At 41.3% G+C, this 14,017-nt stretch overlaps 2 protein-coding genes across 2 annotated transcripts in view; both read left to right on the top strand.

The window, feature by feature from the left end:
- On the top strand, positions 1–2,307 carry lyrm7 (LYR motif containing 7). The gene is made up of 5 exons (XM_024381465.2): positions 1–189; positions 490–562; positions 1,220–1,290; positions 1,631–1,712; positions 1,929–2,307. The coding sequence occupies exons 1-5, from the start codon at positions 172–174 to the stop codon at positions 2,054–2,056; spliced, it is 372 nt and encodes a 123-aa protein (XP_024237233.1). The 5' UTR covers positions 1–171; the 3' UTR covers positions 2,057–2,307.
- Positions 2,308–5,035: 2,728 nt separating this feature from the next.
- The window catches only part of cdc42se2 (CDC42 small effector 2), an 83,863-nt gene continuing 74,881 nt past the window's right edge, over positions 5,036–14,017 (top strand). Inside the window, exon 1 of the mRNA XM_024381467.2 lies at positions 5,036–5,833. The gene's annotated coding sequence lies outside the window, so the exon portion shown is untranslated. The remainder of the gene's footprint in view (positions 5,834–14,017) is intronic.

The following is a 14,017-nucleotide window of genomic DNA, read 5'->3' as shown; positions in this document are numbered from 1 at the left end:
CACCCAGTTGACCACGTGAAAATGGATGGAAGCCCTCAATGGCGCTGCCCATACAAGTTCGGCCTTTTGGCCACTAGAGGCCTCTATCATTCTTCATGATCCCATGCGCTCTCTAATGCTGCATCGTGCCTGTATTGCTTACTGTCGAGTCGGTTCAATTGTAAAGTCAAGATGGCTTCTCGTTTGAAGGTGATTGTTAAAACGTTAAGATTTTGGCATGTTTTTGTATTATATATTGCTTCCAGAGCTTTTGGTTTTTATACGACTGAAAACAATTTAAAAATAGTCATTTTTGTTCATTCCGGATAGCCGTATAAGATAAACCAGCTCACTTGTTTTAGCATTTGAGCTAGCTAGCAAGCTAGTAAACTAGCCTAGATAGTCCTAGGCTTGGCCATCTTGAAGGCAATGAATAATTGTTTGTAGTGTTATTGTAGTGCAATAGAGATTGTTGTATGATAAAGGTTATTTCATCGTTTCTTTACATAGGTCCTCAGAGTGTTCAAAGCACTGCACAGAACAAGAATGGAGTTGTTCAAAGAAGATACCAGAGCATTGACAGGTAGTTAGTTGGCTATTATCAAATGAGTTGCTAGATAGTAGACAGTTTATTATTTTTAATAAGTGGAATCAGTTGTGTAGTACTAAATATATGGTAATGTTAAGCATACACAACATTAAGAACACCTGCTCTTTCCATGACAGACTGACCAGGTGAATCCAGGTGAAAGCTATGATCTCTTATTGATGTCACTTAATCCACTTCAATCATTGTAGATGAAGGGGATGATACAGGTTAAAGAAGGATTTTTTTTTAAAGCCTTGAGACAATTGAGAGACGGAGTGTGAATGTGTGCCATTCAGAGGGTGAATGGGCAAGACAAAATATTTAAGTGCCTTTGAACGGGGTAGTAGGTGCCAGGCGCACCGGATTGTGTTAAGAACTGCAACGCTGCTGCATAGTATGGCTCAATCAAACCACATGTCAACAAACTCTGTCCGTGCATTTGTGACAAATTGAACAAAATCGTTGCATTGTCATGCAAAATGTCAAAGTAGCTGCAGCAAAATCTAGCATTTTACACGGCAAATATCACCAAAATCAATTTGAAATCCTGGAGGGATTGACTATATACGATATGTGTTGTAGCAGTGACTGTAACAGCTGTTTGACCTGACTAGCTTTTTAAAATATTTTTTAAATGTTCAACCCCCTAAGCTGCAAGACGAAAGATAAATGAGGAATTCAGGAAAAACAAAAATGAGACTTCGGAGGAAAACATCAGTCAGGTATAGTAGGCTTTGCATTCATTCATCAGGAAAGGGGATTCTTATCGATGATATGAGCTAGCACTCTTGGTTCAAAGCTTAGTCTACATATCCAGCATACATATTGATAACTGGTATGTGGTATTGTTAAACATACACTTGTTTAACAGTCTTTCCTAGCCACCGTGCTTCTACATCTGCATTGCTTGCTGTTTTGGGGTTTTAGGCTGGGTTACTGTATAGAACTTTATGACATCGGCTGATGTAAAAAGGGCTTTATAAATACATTTGATTGATTGATTGTGTCTAGAGACTGAGCACAATAGAGAGATTGTTCAATATTTCCACTGTATTTTTCCAGATGATTAAAATGGCCGCTGGTGTGGAAGTGTTTCTTCGCCAAGATGTCGTACAAGCCGAGCATGTAGCTGAAGATAGGATTCGTAAGTTATTTTCTTTTTAAACAATCAAGTCTAATACATCAAGAAAGGGAAAACATTTTTTTGCTATATTTTTTTTGCCACGTTGGGTAATGAGAAACACAAACAATTACAACAGTCATATATAAGAACGATATGAATAGGGGTTTAGGCTATGCCCACAGGGGTTTGTTTTTCGCATTTAGCCTCCAGTGTTTCCTGTGTCTTTTCATTTCACAGAACTCCGACCTAGAGAGAGCCTTCTTCTGGAAAACGTACCGTACTGCGACACACCTAGGAAAAGGTCTTCTTCCAACAATGCACCAAAACAAAGTTGTAACGATGCACCAATTACACGATGTGAATGACCAACAATAACAGCTGAAGACTTTATTTCTTACTCCTCTGGAAGAATTGTAGTGTATTTTGAGACATCAATTATAGAACATACAGTATGTAATTTTATGGTGTGTGTGTGTTAAGAGTTTGTCATACAAATGTGGAAGCTGTAGATTTGGCTTTGAAAGGTCAAAGGTGAAATTCCTTGTAAATTCAATGCATATTATTTTGTTTGCTGCTATGTTGATTTATTGTTGAATGAATGACTGTTATGCCATAACTGAGTTGTGTTGTATGACTTTGAGAACAGTACCAGATTTCGTATCGTAATACTCGATACCAAAAAGATACCAAGGGAAAAACAGAAGGTGTATTATCCATTAGTCATGGAATGGCACTTGATCCAGACAAATTTTTTGAGTTCAGTATCATTACATTTGAATTGTTATATATTTTTTTATGTATACATTAATTAATCAACTACACATACGAACAATGTGACTTTGCTAAAAAAAAAAATCTAACTACATAACAATGTATTTGAGTGGTCAATCTAGTCTTTTGATAATCTGAGTAAATCAAAATGTAGCCTAGGCCTATTTACAATACAGATGAATGCATATTCAATAGAAGTGTGTGCATGCATTGAGTTATTGAGCTTGTTTTGGCTGATTTCATGGAAAACAATCGGTTTCCCTTCAATTTGGGACTCGTTTTATTGTATTGATCAACATTTTATAAAATTAGATATTTCTTCTATACAAGTGCGCGCGCTAAAACCATTTTAGATCATTCTATTGGTCGTTAAGTGAATTCTCTACTCACCCGGGGCACCGTGCCATGAAAAAAGGAACTCCACCACTCAGGTTCGGGGATCGAGCAAAGTTGATTTTAACTGGGAGAGACGTGACGAATAATGATTCGGATGACTATAGGCTTTGAAGTCAGCTATATTTTGAGTTATGGTTTGCAAGCAAGGTGCGAATTACACCTTGATATCTTGACGAACATTTTTACGGGCCTGGAAATGAATTATCTTTTGATGTGGCATGAATAGTTCCAGTTCACGTACCAGTTGTCAATATGTATGCTGAATATGCAGACTAAGCTTTGAACCAAGAGCGCTAGTTTACGTCATCAAACTAATGGACATTGTTGCCGTGTTCGCATTATTCAAGCGTGTTAACGTCTGTACACGTCTGTGATCCTCTCAATCAGTAGACGACGCCAGTGACCACAGGTTATGCTGCTTGCATAATAAGTGGGAAACTCGGAAAATACTTGTAAACTGGAAGAAAAGAGTTGTGTGCGTTCACGTGTTTTGAACTCGTTGATAACACAGATTAGTTAATGGCAAACAAGCTGCAACAGCCATCAAATAAAAGTACAGATATCATCCTCGTAAACAAATGAATAGATTGTATTTTATCGTGTTTTTTTGTGGCATTTTAACTGCCGAAAATGCTGTTATCAAGGTATGTGACGTCAAAGTTCAGAATGTGGGAGAAGTCGGAGCTCAGAGATGATAGACGAATGTCCCACAGGTGGGGGGGAGCGTTCAAGTGGATTTTTTCCCCCAGCTTTTTTGGGTTTATGTGTGTGCCAATACTGTACCCATATGGCTGTTTCCCAGACACAGAATAATCCTAGTTCTACAAGGGCTATAAAATAACCCTAAAGTAGATGCCTTTTCATTATTACACTTAAAATAGAGAAGGACTACTAAAACACACAGAAGCGGGTGGAGGAGGGTAGGAAGACGGCGGAAACGGATGTTCTGTTTGAAGCAGATGATACTTGGAGTGGAGATGAGAGAGAGGAATTGGATTACAAAAATAAACAAGACAAATTAAGTGGTAGTGGAATCTAGTAAATCTGATCCTTGCTCTGATTCTTTTGGGGTCGGAGTGAGGGTTTTGGATCAATGGAGTTACCTGGGAGATCCATTTTGAAGTCTATGAAAATCGTGGATAAGATGAGGTGGCGTCGGTGAGAGTAATGAGAAGTGGTCTTATTTTGGTTTTCTGTGCATCTGTGGAACAGAGGGGAGCTTGCTCTGCGCCTCAGGAAGATGTCGGATTGGAATGTGTTGTGTGTGGATCTTCAAAGCAGTGTGCCTATCAAAGGGGTAATGTTATGCGCTACAAGCAAATGCAAGGGAAATACATTAAGAAATGGATCAAGTGGTTGGTGCACACCGACTGACCCGCATGGTGTATGGAGTGAGGAAACGCACTCTATCCGTTCTGTTGGTTTTTGAAGAAGAGTTTCTCCCTTCTCACATAGTATTTGGGTTTTGTGAAATACCCTGCAAGAGCCTACATGCCCAAACCCCATGCAGTGTGATACATGTCAATTATTTGGTCATGTGTCAAGTGTATGTAGACGGGAGGAGTATTGTATGCCGGCTGAGCCTAAATGTTACAATTGTGGTGGTGAACATGCGCCTCAATTTACTGAAGTGTCCTGTTAGGGTGGAGGAGACAAGAATAAGGGCTGTCCAGAATGCCTGCTCTCCGGAGGCTGGGTGAGAAGAGAGGAATAATGGTAGTATAAGGAGACACCAGTGATTATTCTTTGTCGACAGAGCGATCCTGACATGTTTTCATGTTAAAGAAGGTGGACTCTATAGCGTTTATTGCATTGATTATCAATTGTACAGCGCAAACAGAGAAATCTGGGAAAATAGGCATTGTTGTGAGTGTGTCTATGTTTTTGGGGTGATTTTACAGCAGAGGTATTACAAGAAATCCTGTCGATTAATACTCTGTCCTCACAGGTTCCTGAGCCTGTGTAGGGATGTGATTTGAACTGTGACCTAAGGAGTGGGATTTTTTTTAAATTCCCGCAATGGAATATTTTTATTTCACTACCCAGTACAGTAGGTGGCAGCAACACGCCAGTGGGTTGTAGTCTGCCATTTAACATCGAAGAAGAAGAAAACACAGAGAACGTAATCAGAGTTTCTAAACCAAGAGGCACAACATCGCGTGACTTCTGGGAACGCTTGCAAAATAGACCAAACAGACCAGAACGGTGTTTGGGATTTGAGAATTCAATGAGAGAAGTGCAAAAGTATTCCTTCTTTGTTTATTTTCTCGAAATCTAAAGGCACAACATAGATTCAAGCCAATGTCGTAAGCAGATGAATATATTATTACTCCAACCTCGTAAGATTGACAAACAGACGTTTTCATTTTCGTCAAAAACAACTTTATTTCCAAGGGGTGCCTTTGATTGGACGACCTGCACATGCGCAGTTCGTCGAGAGACGACTTGTTAGACCCGGTGACGTGTTTCTACGCATGCGCTAAGCTAGCCAATTTCGCTATGGAAATCGCCTACTAGTGTGATCGGGGACTGGATAAGCAGTTTTCATACTGTACTGTCTTTGATGTAATGCATTTAGAACTACAGTGCCTGTGCATTTGTCAGGAGTGGAACTGCTATTGACTACTACAATGTAGCACTAGGGGGCGCTGTTTGGGCGTACAATATTTTTCCTAGAGATTTCCAGTGGGAGTGTTCTTATGTCAACCCCTCTCCCGCCTTATACCGACGGATTTCTCCCTATTCAATTCGGATAGTGTGTAGCTAGTAGTAGTAAGAAGGTTACGTTCATGGTTTTTAACTTAAAATCTTCAAAACATCGCCCGTGAAAACGGCAGGCATCGGTACCGGTTTTATTCTGCGAATAAATCACTGCACGCTCGCGGAGGTTCCTTTGCACAGGTGAAACAACCATTTTCCGCATTGGTGGAGGATTGCATTGGGATATCATCAGCTGAACGGGTCGATTGATATTGGTAAGATTGCGGTTCGTTCTACCTTGATGAAAGCTTATCCAACGTTAGTTCTAGGATATATGCCTGAAGAATATAGCATTGTTCATGTTTTGGGAGTGGAAGGGGAAAGCATTGAATGACCCAGTGTTATTTAAAATCATTTATTCCTCATCTGAATTCGTGCTGTCAAGAAAATGACTCACTGAAAGCTGAAAGCGTACAAAAAGTAAACCAGTACTAGAGCAAGCTATTCAGTTGCGGTGAACACCTGCAATTTTGGCGTCCTTACTAGTAAGCTACTTATTCCTGTGTATCTGTTGTAGACTAACTAGCTAGCTCTCTAATGTGTACACCATGGTATCTAGCTAACATATTATAACAGGCTAATGTGATGCTCCATTAGCCGTTACAGGATAGGTACTGTTTGGTGTAGCACAGATCATTTAATTTGAGGATACTACTGTCTTCGTTCTCGATTCGGACAAACATGTATAATCTAAAATGTATGTGTCCAGTTGCAGGTGGTTCATTTGAATTTATAAAATACTAATTTTGTTAAAAAATAATTGTTTTGCGCCATAAAGTAATCCAACAATGTGTACACCACCATCTTGTCTATTTCAAATATTCTCTCAATGATCGAGACCGGTGTGCAGCACTTTGGGATGGACCCACCTGTCTCCATCAATGAGAGAAGATTTGAAATGGACAACATGGTGACGTACACATTGTTGGATTACTTAATGTTCATGGAGCAAAACATGTATTTTAATAACGGTGCATTTTCTAAATTCAAACGAACCACCTGCAACAGGACACATACATTTTAGAAGGTACATATTTGGCCGAATCGAAAACGAAGATAGTCTCGCCAGGTTAAGGCTGGTTGAAAATGATCTGTTCTGCTCCAAAAAGTAGAGATGCCTTTCCTGTAATGGCTATTGAAGCGTCACATTAGCCCATTACATTCTGCTAGCGGTTTTGACAGGTGGCTCTTTAATCTGAACACCAATGTACATACATGGTACATATGGCTAAATACATTTTACATGGTGCTATAGCATATGGACAGCAGTATGATCAAATATAGCTATTGTTTTATCTCAACAATAGTCGGTGTCAGGGACTTTTCTGCTTGCAACTAATGGATGATGCAATCCGTTTTCGTTTACAAACTGAAAACTCAGAATGCTGGAGTGGATTCTGTGATTCCACCTGTTCCAAGGATGATGATGGCCAGTCTTGTAACTAAACAGTAAGCCTACATTATGGGACAATAGTTTGTGATCTATGCAAATATTTCACAAGCAAAACAATGCATTTTTATTTGACACAAAATGTTGTGGTTAGGTGACAGAAATACAATGAGTCATTGCACCTCTTTTAGTCACCACAATGGAACCATTCTGTAGAAACTGTAGCCTATAATCCCTCTCTACCTTCAATTATGTTGGTAGGGTAGGGCATAATTGGTTCCTACTTTAGCTACCCTCCCTACAACAGGCTAGTGTAGGCCTACACAAGGGAGTCAAAGGGCAGGCAAACTGCCAAATTGTGCTTGACTGGTACTGTGAGAACTTGCCTACATGAAACACCACTGAGGTATTAGATGGAAATTAGTGATGGAAGGACATTTAAAACTGGCACACTCAAGAATTTAGAACATGGGATTTAGATCAGTTTTTTTTTTATGGATCAGAAAGGGGCTTAGGCGGTGGGTGTGGCAATAGATGCGGTCGACCGATCATGGCACCTGAATTTTACAGCTCCCCCATCTTGGCGGTGTAGAGAAATGTTTTGTATTTTTAAGCCAATTTCCTGTAATTCTATATATTCTGCCATGGAGCTCAGAGAATTTAGCTGTTTTAATGCCAATTTTATGCATCTTTCTATGGCGAATGCTGTGTTCTTTTGCTCAAACAATCAATACAGCTAAATTTGTATTTTTAATTCTCCCTGTAACTTTTTTTTATTTTGGTGATTGTTCATAGTCCTAATGGGTCCATTTCCAGTACCAGTCAAAAGTTTGCACACAACCACGCAGTCAAGGGTTTTCTTAATTTGTACTTTTTTTCCTACATTGTAGAACAATAGTGAAGACATTAAAACTATGAAATAACACATGTAGTAATCAAAAAAGTGTTAAACAAAGCAAAATATATTTTATTTGAGATTCTTGAAAATAGCCACCCTTTGCCTTGATGACAGCTTTGCACACTTTTGTCATTCTCTCAACCAGCTTCACCTGGAATACTTTTCCAATAGTCTTGAAGGACTTCCCAAATATACTGAGCACTTGTTGGCTGCTTTTCCTTCAATCTGCAGTCCAACTCATGGGGCTGCAGGTAGCCTCGTGGTTAGAGCGTTGTGCAAGTAACCGAAATGTTGCTAGATCGAATCCTCGAGCTGACAAGAAAAATCTGTCGTTCTGCCCCTGAACAAGGCAGTTAACCCACAGTTCCTAGGTTGTCATTGTAAATAAGAATTTGTTCTTAACTGACTTGCCTAGTTAAATAAAGGTTCAATTTTAAAAAATAGATCCCAAACCATCTCAATTAGGTTGAGATCGTGTGATTGTGGAGGCCAAGTCATCTGATGCAGCACTCCATCACTCTCCTTGGTCAAATAGCCTTTACACAGCCTGGAGGTGTTGGGTCATTGTCCTGTTGAAAAACAAATGCTAGTCCCACTAAGCGCAAACCAGATGGGATGGCGTAACCAGCATTCTGCAGCGATTGTGTGCCTTTAATTCTAAATAAATCACACAGTGTCACCAGCAAAGCACCATCTCACCTCCTCCATGCTTCATGATGCAAACCACATGTGCGGAGATCATTCGTTCATCTACTCTGTGTCTCACAGAGACATGGTGGTTGGAACCAAAAATCTCAAATTTGGACTCATCAGACCAATTGACAAATGTCTTCCTGTCTAATGTCCATTGCTCGTGTTTCTTGGCCCAAGCAAGTCTCTTCTTATTATTGGTGTCCTTTAGTAGTGGTGTCTTTGCAGAAATTCGACCATGAAGGCCTGAGTCTCCTCTGAAAAGTTGATGTTTAAATGTGTCTGTTACTTGAACTCTGTGAAGCATTTATTTGGGCAGCAATCTTAGGTACAGTTAACTCTAATGAACTTATCCTCTGCATCATAAGTAACTCTGGGACTTCCTTTCCTGTGGCGGTCCTCATGAGAGCCAGTTTCATCATAGCACTTGAGGGTTTTTGCGACTACACTTGAAGAAACTTTCAAAGTTCTTAATTTTCTGCATTGACTGACGCTCATGTCAAAGTATTGATGGACTGTCCTTTCTCTTTGCTTATTTGAGTTGTTCTTGCCATAATATGTACTTGGTCTTTTACCAAATAGGGCCATCTTCTGTATACCAACCCTACCTTGTCACAACACAACTGATTGACTCATACGCATTAAGAAGGAAAGAAATTCCACAAATGAACTCTACTTTTGACTGTGTGTGTGTGTGTGTGTGTGTGTGTGTGTGTGTGTGTGTGTGTGTGATATATATCACACACAGTTGAAGTCGGAAGTTTACATGCACCTTAGCCAAATACATTTAAACTCAGTTTTTCACAATTCCTGACATTTAATCCAAGTAAAAATTCCCTGTTTTAGGTCAGTTATGATCACCACTTTATTTTAAGAATGTGAAATGTCAGAATAATAGAGAAGGATTTTTTAAAATAATCTTTTATTTCTTTCTTCACATTCCCAGTGGGTCAGAAGTTTACATACTCAATTAGTATTTGTTAGCATTGCCTTTTTAAATTGTTGAACTTTGGGTCAAACGTTTTGGGTAGCCTTCCACAAGCTTCCCACAATGAGTTGGGTGAATTTTGTCCCATTCCTCCTGACAGAGCTGGTGTAACTGAGTCAGGTTTGTAGGCCTCCTTGCTCGCATACACTTTTTTTTTTTACCTCTTCAGTGGCCACAATCTCAATAGTGAGATCACTGTATGTCCTCCGGTGTAGGGCAGGTTCTGGGGTATCTGGGGTTCAGGTCCTCTCTAATGGCAGCCTTGACATCTCTAGTGATGGTGCTGTCTTCCTCACTTGGGTCCATGGATTGTAGAATCCTTGTTTTCAGAGGTAGGATCATGGACATAGACGGTGCAGTTTCAGGGCTCAATAGGGTTGTAACCGGTTTGAGCACCTGGAGGACCTCTGCCACTTTCACGTCATCATCAGATAAGATGATGATGTCTTTGTTTTTTCAGAGTTCCATCTTGTTGTGACATCGTGTATGAGCTTGTGGGTCGGTAGCTGTTACACTTCCTACTTGGTCTTAAGCACATGAGCGGCTGTTGTGCTCCAGTGGAAAAAGGAAACCACCTCCCTGGTCCTCCCAAGGAGGTGGTCCATCTGGTTCACTGAGGTTCCCCTTTAGGATGCTAGATTGATCACATGTGCAAAGCAAGCTATCTGTGGCCCCAGTCCAGCCTCTATCACTGCATTTACTTGGTTCTTGGCATTATCTGTGGTGGTTGGGATATTGCTATTGGGCCTCTCTAGCTTCCATTCTGCTACTGCTCATAGCATTACCTGCGGCAGATTTGTGCCTGTGTGACTATGAGGAGGGCGTGTCTGTAGTAGAGGTCGACTGATTATGATTTTTCAACGCAGATACCGATTTATTGGAGGACCAAAAAAAGCCAATACTGATTAATTGGACGATTCTTAATTGTTTTTTAAAATTTGTAATGACAATTACAACAATACTGAATGAACACTTATTTTAACTTAATATAATACATCAGTAAAATCAATTTAGCCTCAAATAAATAATGAAACGTGTTCAATTTGGTTTAAATAATGCAAAAACAAAGTGTTGGAGAAGAAAATAAAAGTGCAAAATGTGCCATGTAAGAAAGCTAACGTTTAAGTTCCTTGCTCAGTACATGAGAACAGCTGGTGGTTCCTTTTAACATGAGTCTTCAATAATCCCAGGTAAGAAGTTTTAGGTTGTAGTTATTATAGGACTATTTCCCCCTATACCATTTGTATTTCATTGACCTTTGACTATTGGATGTTCTTATAGGCACTTTAGTATTGCCAGTGTAACAGTATAGCTTCCGTCCCTCTCCTCGCTCCTCCCTGGGCTCGAACCAGGAACACAACGACAACAGCCACCCTCGAAGCAGCGTTACCCATGCAGAGCAAGGGGAACAACCACTCCAAGTCTCAGAGCGAGTGACGTTTGAAACTCTATTAGCGCGCACCCCGCTAACTAGCTAGCCATTTCACATTGGTTACACCAGCCTAATCTCGGGAGTTGATAGGCTTGAAGTCATAAACAGCGCAATGCTTGACGCACAACGAAGAGCTGCTGGCAAAACACACGAAAGTGCTGTTTGAATGAATGCTTACGAGCCTGCTGGTGCCTACCACTGCTCAGTCAGACTGCTTTATCAAATCATAGACTTAGTTATAACATAATAACACACAGAAATAGGAGCCTTCGGTCATGAATATGGTAGAATCTGAAAACTATAATCTCGAAAACAAGCCGTTTATTATTTCAGTGAAATACGGAACCGTTCTGTATTTTATCTAACAGGTGGCATCCATTAGTCTAAATATTCCTGTTACATTGCACAACCTTCAATGTTATGTCATAATTACGTAAAATTCTGGCAAATTAGGCGGCCCAAACTGTTGCGTATACACTGACTCTGTGTGCAATGAATGCAAGAGAAGTGACACAATTTCACCTGATTAATATCGTCTGCTAACCTGGATTTCTTTTAGCTAAATATGCAGGTTTAAAAATATATACTTCTGTGTATTGATTTTAAGAAAGGCATTGATGTTCATGGTTAGGTACACATTGGAGCAACGATACGCACCGCATCGATTATATGCCACGCAGGACACGCTAGATAAACTAGTAATATCATCAACCATGTGTAGTTAACTAGTGATTATGATAGATAGGTTTAATGCTAGCTAGCAACTTACCTTGGCTTACTGCATTTGCGTAACAGACAGTCTCCTCGTGGAGTGCAATGAGGCAGGTGGTTAGAGCGTTGGACTAGTTAACTGTAAGGTTGCAAGATTGAATCCCCCGAGCTGACAAGGTAAAAATCTGTTCTGCCCCTGAACAGGCAGTTAACCCACTGTTCCTAGGCCGCCATTGGAAATAAGAATTTGTTCTTAACTGACTTGCCTAGGAAAATAAAGGTGTGTAAAAAAATGTTTTTTTTTATCGGCCAAATCAGTGTCCAAAAATACCGATTTCCGATTGTTATGATAACATGAAATCGGGCCATTCCGATTAATCGGTCGACCTCTAGTCTGTAGCACCGGACTTCGCATCTCCCGCTCCTCTGTGGTGTAGTGAGCAGTCACGTAGCTTTCTGTTACCCTGGAGGTCCACTCCTCTGTGGTGTAGTGAGCAGTCACGTAGCTTTCTGTTACCCTGGAGGTCCACTCCTCTGTGGTGTAGTGAGCAGTCACGTAGCTTTCTGTTACCCTGGAGGTCCACTCCTCTGTGGTGTGGTGTAGTGAGCAGTCAGTCACGTAGCTTTCTGTTACCCTGGAGGTCCACTCCTCTGTGGTGTAGTGAACAGTCAGTCACATAGCTTTCTGTTACCCTGGAGGTCCACTCTGTGGTGTAGTGAACAGTCAGTCACATAGCTTTCTGTTACCCTGGAGGTCCACTCCTCTGTGGTGTAGTGAACAGTCAGTCACATAGCTTTCTGTTACCCTGGAGGTCCACTCCTCTGTGGTGTAGTGAACAGTCAGTCACAGCTTTCTGTTACCCTGGAGGTCCACTCCTCTGTGGTGTAGTGAACAGTCAGTCACATAGCTTTCTGTTACCCTGGAGGTCCACTCCTCTGTGGTGTAGTGAGCAGTCAGTCACGTAGCTTTCTGTTACCCTGGAGGTCCACTCCTCTGTGGTGTAGTGAACAGTCAGTCACATAGCTTTCTGTTACCCTGGAGGTCCACTCCTCTGTGGTGTAGTGAACAGTCAGTCACATAGCTTTCTGTTACCCTGGAGGTCCACTCCTCTGTGGTGTAGTGAGCAGTCAGTCACGTAGCTTTCTGTTACCCTGGAGGTCCACTCCTCTGTGGTGTAGTGAGCAGTCACGTAGCTTTCTGTTACCCTGGAGGTCCACTCCTCTGTGGTGTAGTGAGCAGTCACGTAGCTTTCTGTTACCCTGGAGGTCCACTCCTCTGTGGTGTAGTGAGCAGTCATGTAGCTTTCCGTTACCCTGGAGGTCCAGCCGTCTGTGGTGAGGGCAACAGAGGATGCCTTGGATAATTCGTAGACAATTTTGATATTTTCCTGTTCATAAAGATCTGGATCGATCTTCATACTGAAGTGGGTGCGCCAGGGGATTTCGTAGCGTGGCTCATGCACTTTCACCATATTTTTAAACCCTTTGTTTTCCACTACAGAGTATGGCCTCATGTCTGCAGTGATAAACATCCCAATAGATTTGGTGATGACTTCAGCCCTGTCTGATTCTGCAGCAAAGGGCTGCTTAAATGTTGTCTCTTGGCTGAGTTGGCTCCTGTCACTGACACACCAGGGTGATGATGCTTTAAAAATGTGTGGCCACGCTCGATGTATTTCCATGATTCTGTGGCTCAATACCGTAATGGTGCTGTCCACCACCCTTCTTCTGTCATCATATTTGTCAGGGAAGCCAAAATGCTCCCCTACATGAGACTTAAATAAAGTGGGAGGCTTTTCCAGGTCGTCAGCTCCTCCGCTAGCCGTGGCTGTCACTGCTCTTTTTCTTCGTTGCTTTTTACAAGCCGAGCATCCAGGATTGATTCGTTTGGATTCAACATGCCCCGTTCACGTGAAAAAATAATCAAATCAACCTTCAGAGTAAAACACAGCACGCATCGGTCTTGTCGTTATCTTTTCACTGCAACTCTGCATCGGGATTTAGGGAATTATTACTTTTAAAAAGTAACCGCGGCAGTAAAACTGCATTTCACACTGTGATGGTTCACATGCGTGTCGAACCGTGGTGGGTGATCCGTACGGATCAACTACGCTCTGTTACACCACGACCCCATATCCTGCATATTTATGCTGTGTTGTCGAATCTTGTTTCTCAGCTCTCTCTCAATCAGCTGTGGTCCACAACGCACACACGCACACAAGCCCCTCGCCCGCCCCTCTTGTTTCAAGCATTGTGTTTATCGAAGACCCTCAGCTCTGTTTTTCTTTGG

This window comes from Oncorhynchus tshawytscha, linkage group LG20 (genome assembly GCF_018296145.1).
Source record: "Oncorhynchus tshawytscha isolate Ot180627B linkage group LG20, Otsh_v2.0, whole genome shotgun sequence".
Classification (NCBI taxonomy): domain Eukaryota; kingdom Metazoa; phylum Chordata; class Actinopteri; order Salmoniformes; family Salmonidae; genus Oncorhynchus; species Oncorhynchus tshawytscha.
The sequence above is the reverse complement of the archived record's forward strand: the minus strand, read 5'-3'. Positions and strand labels throughout refer to the sequence as shown.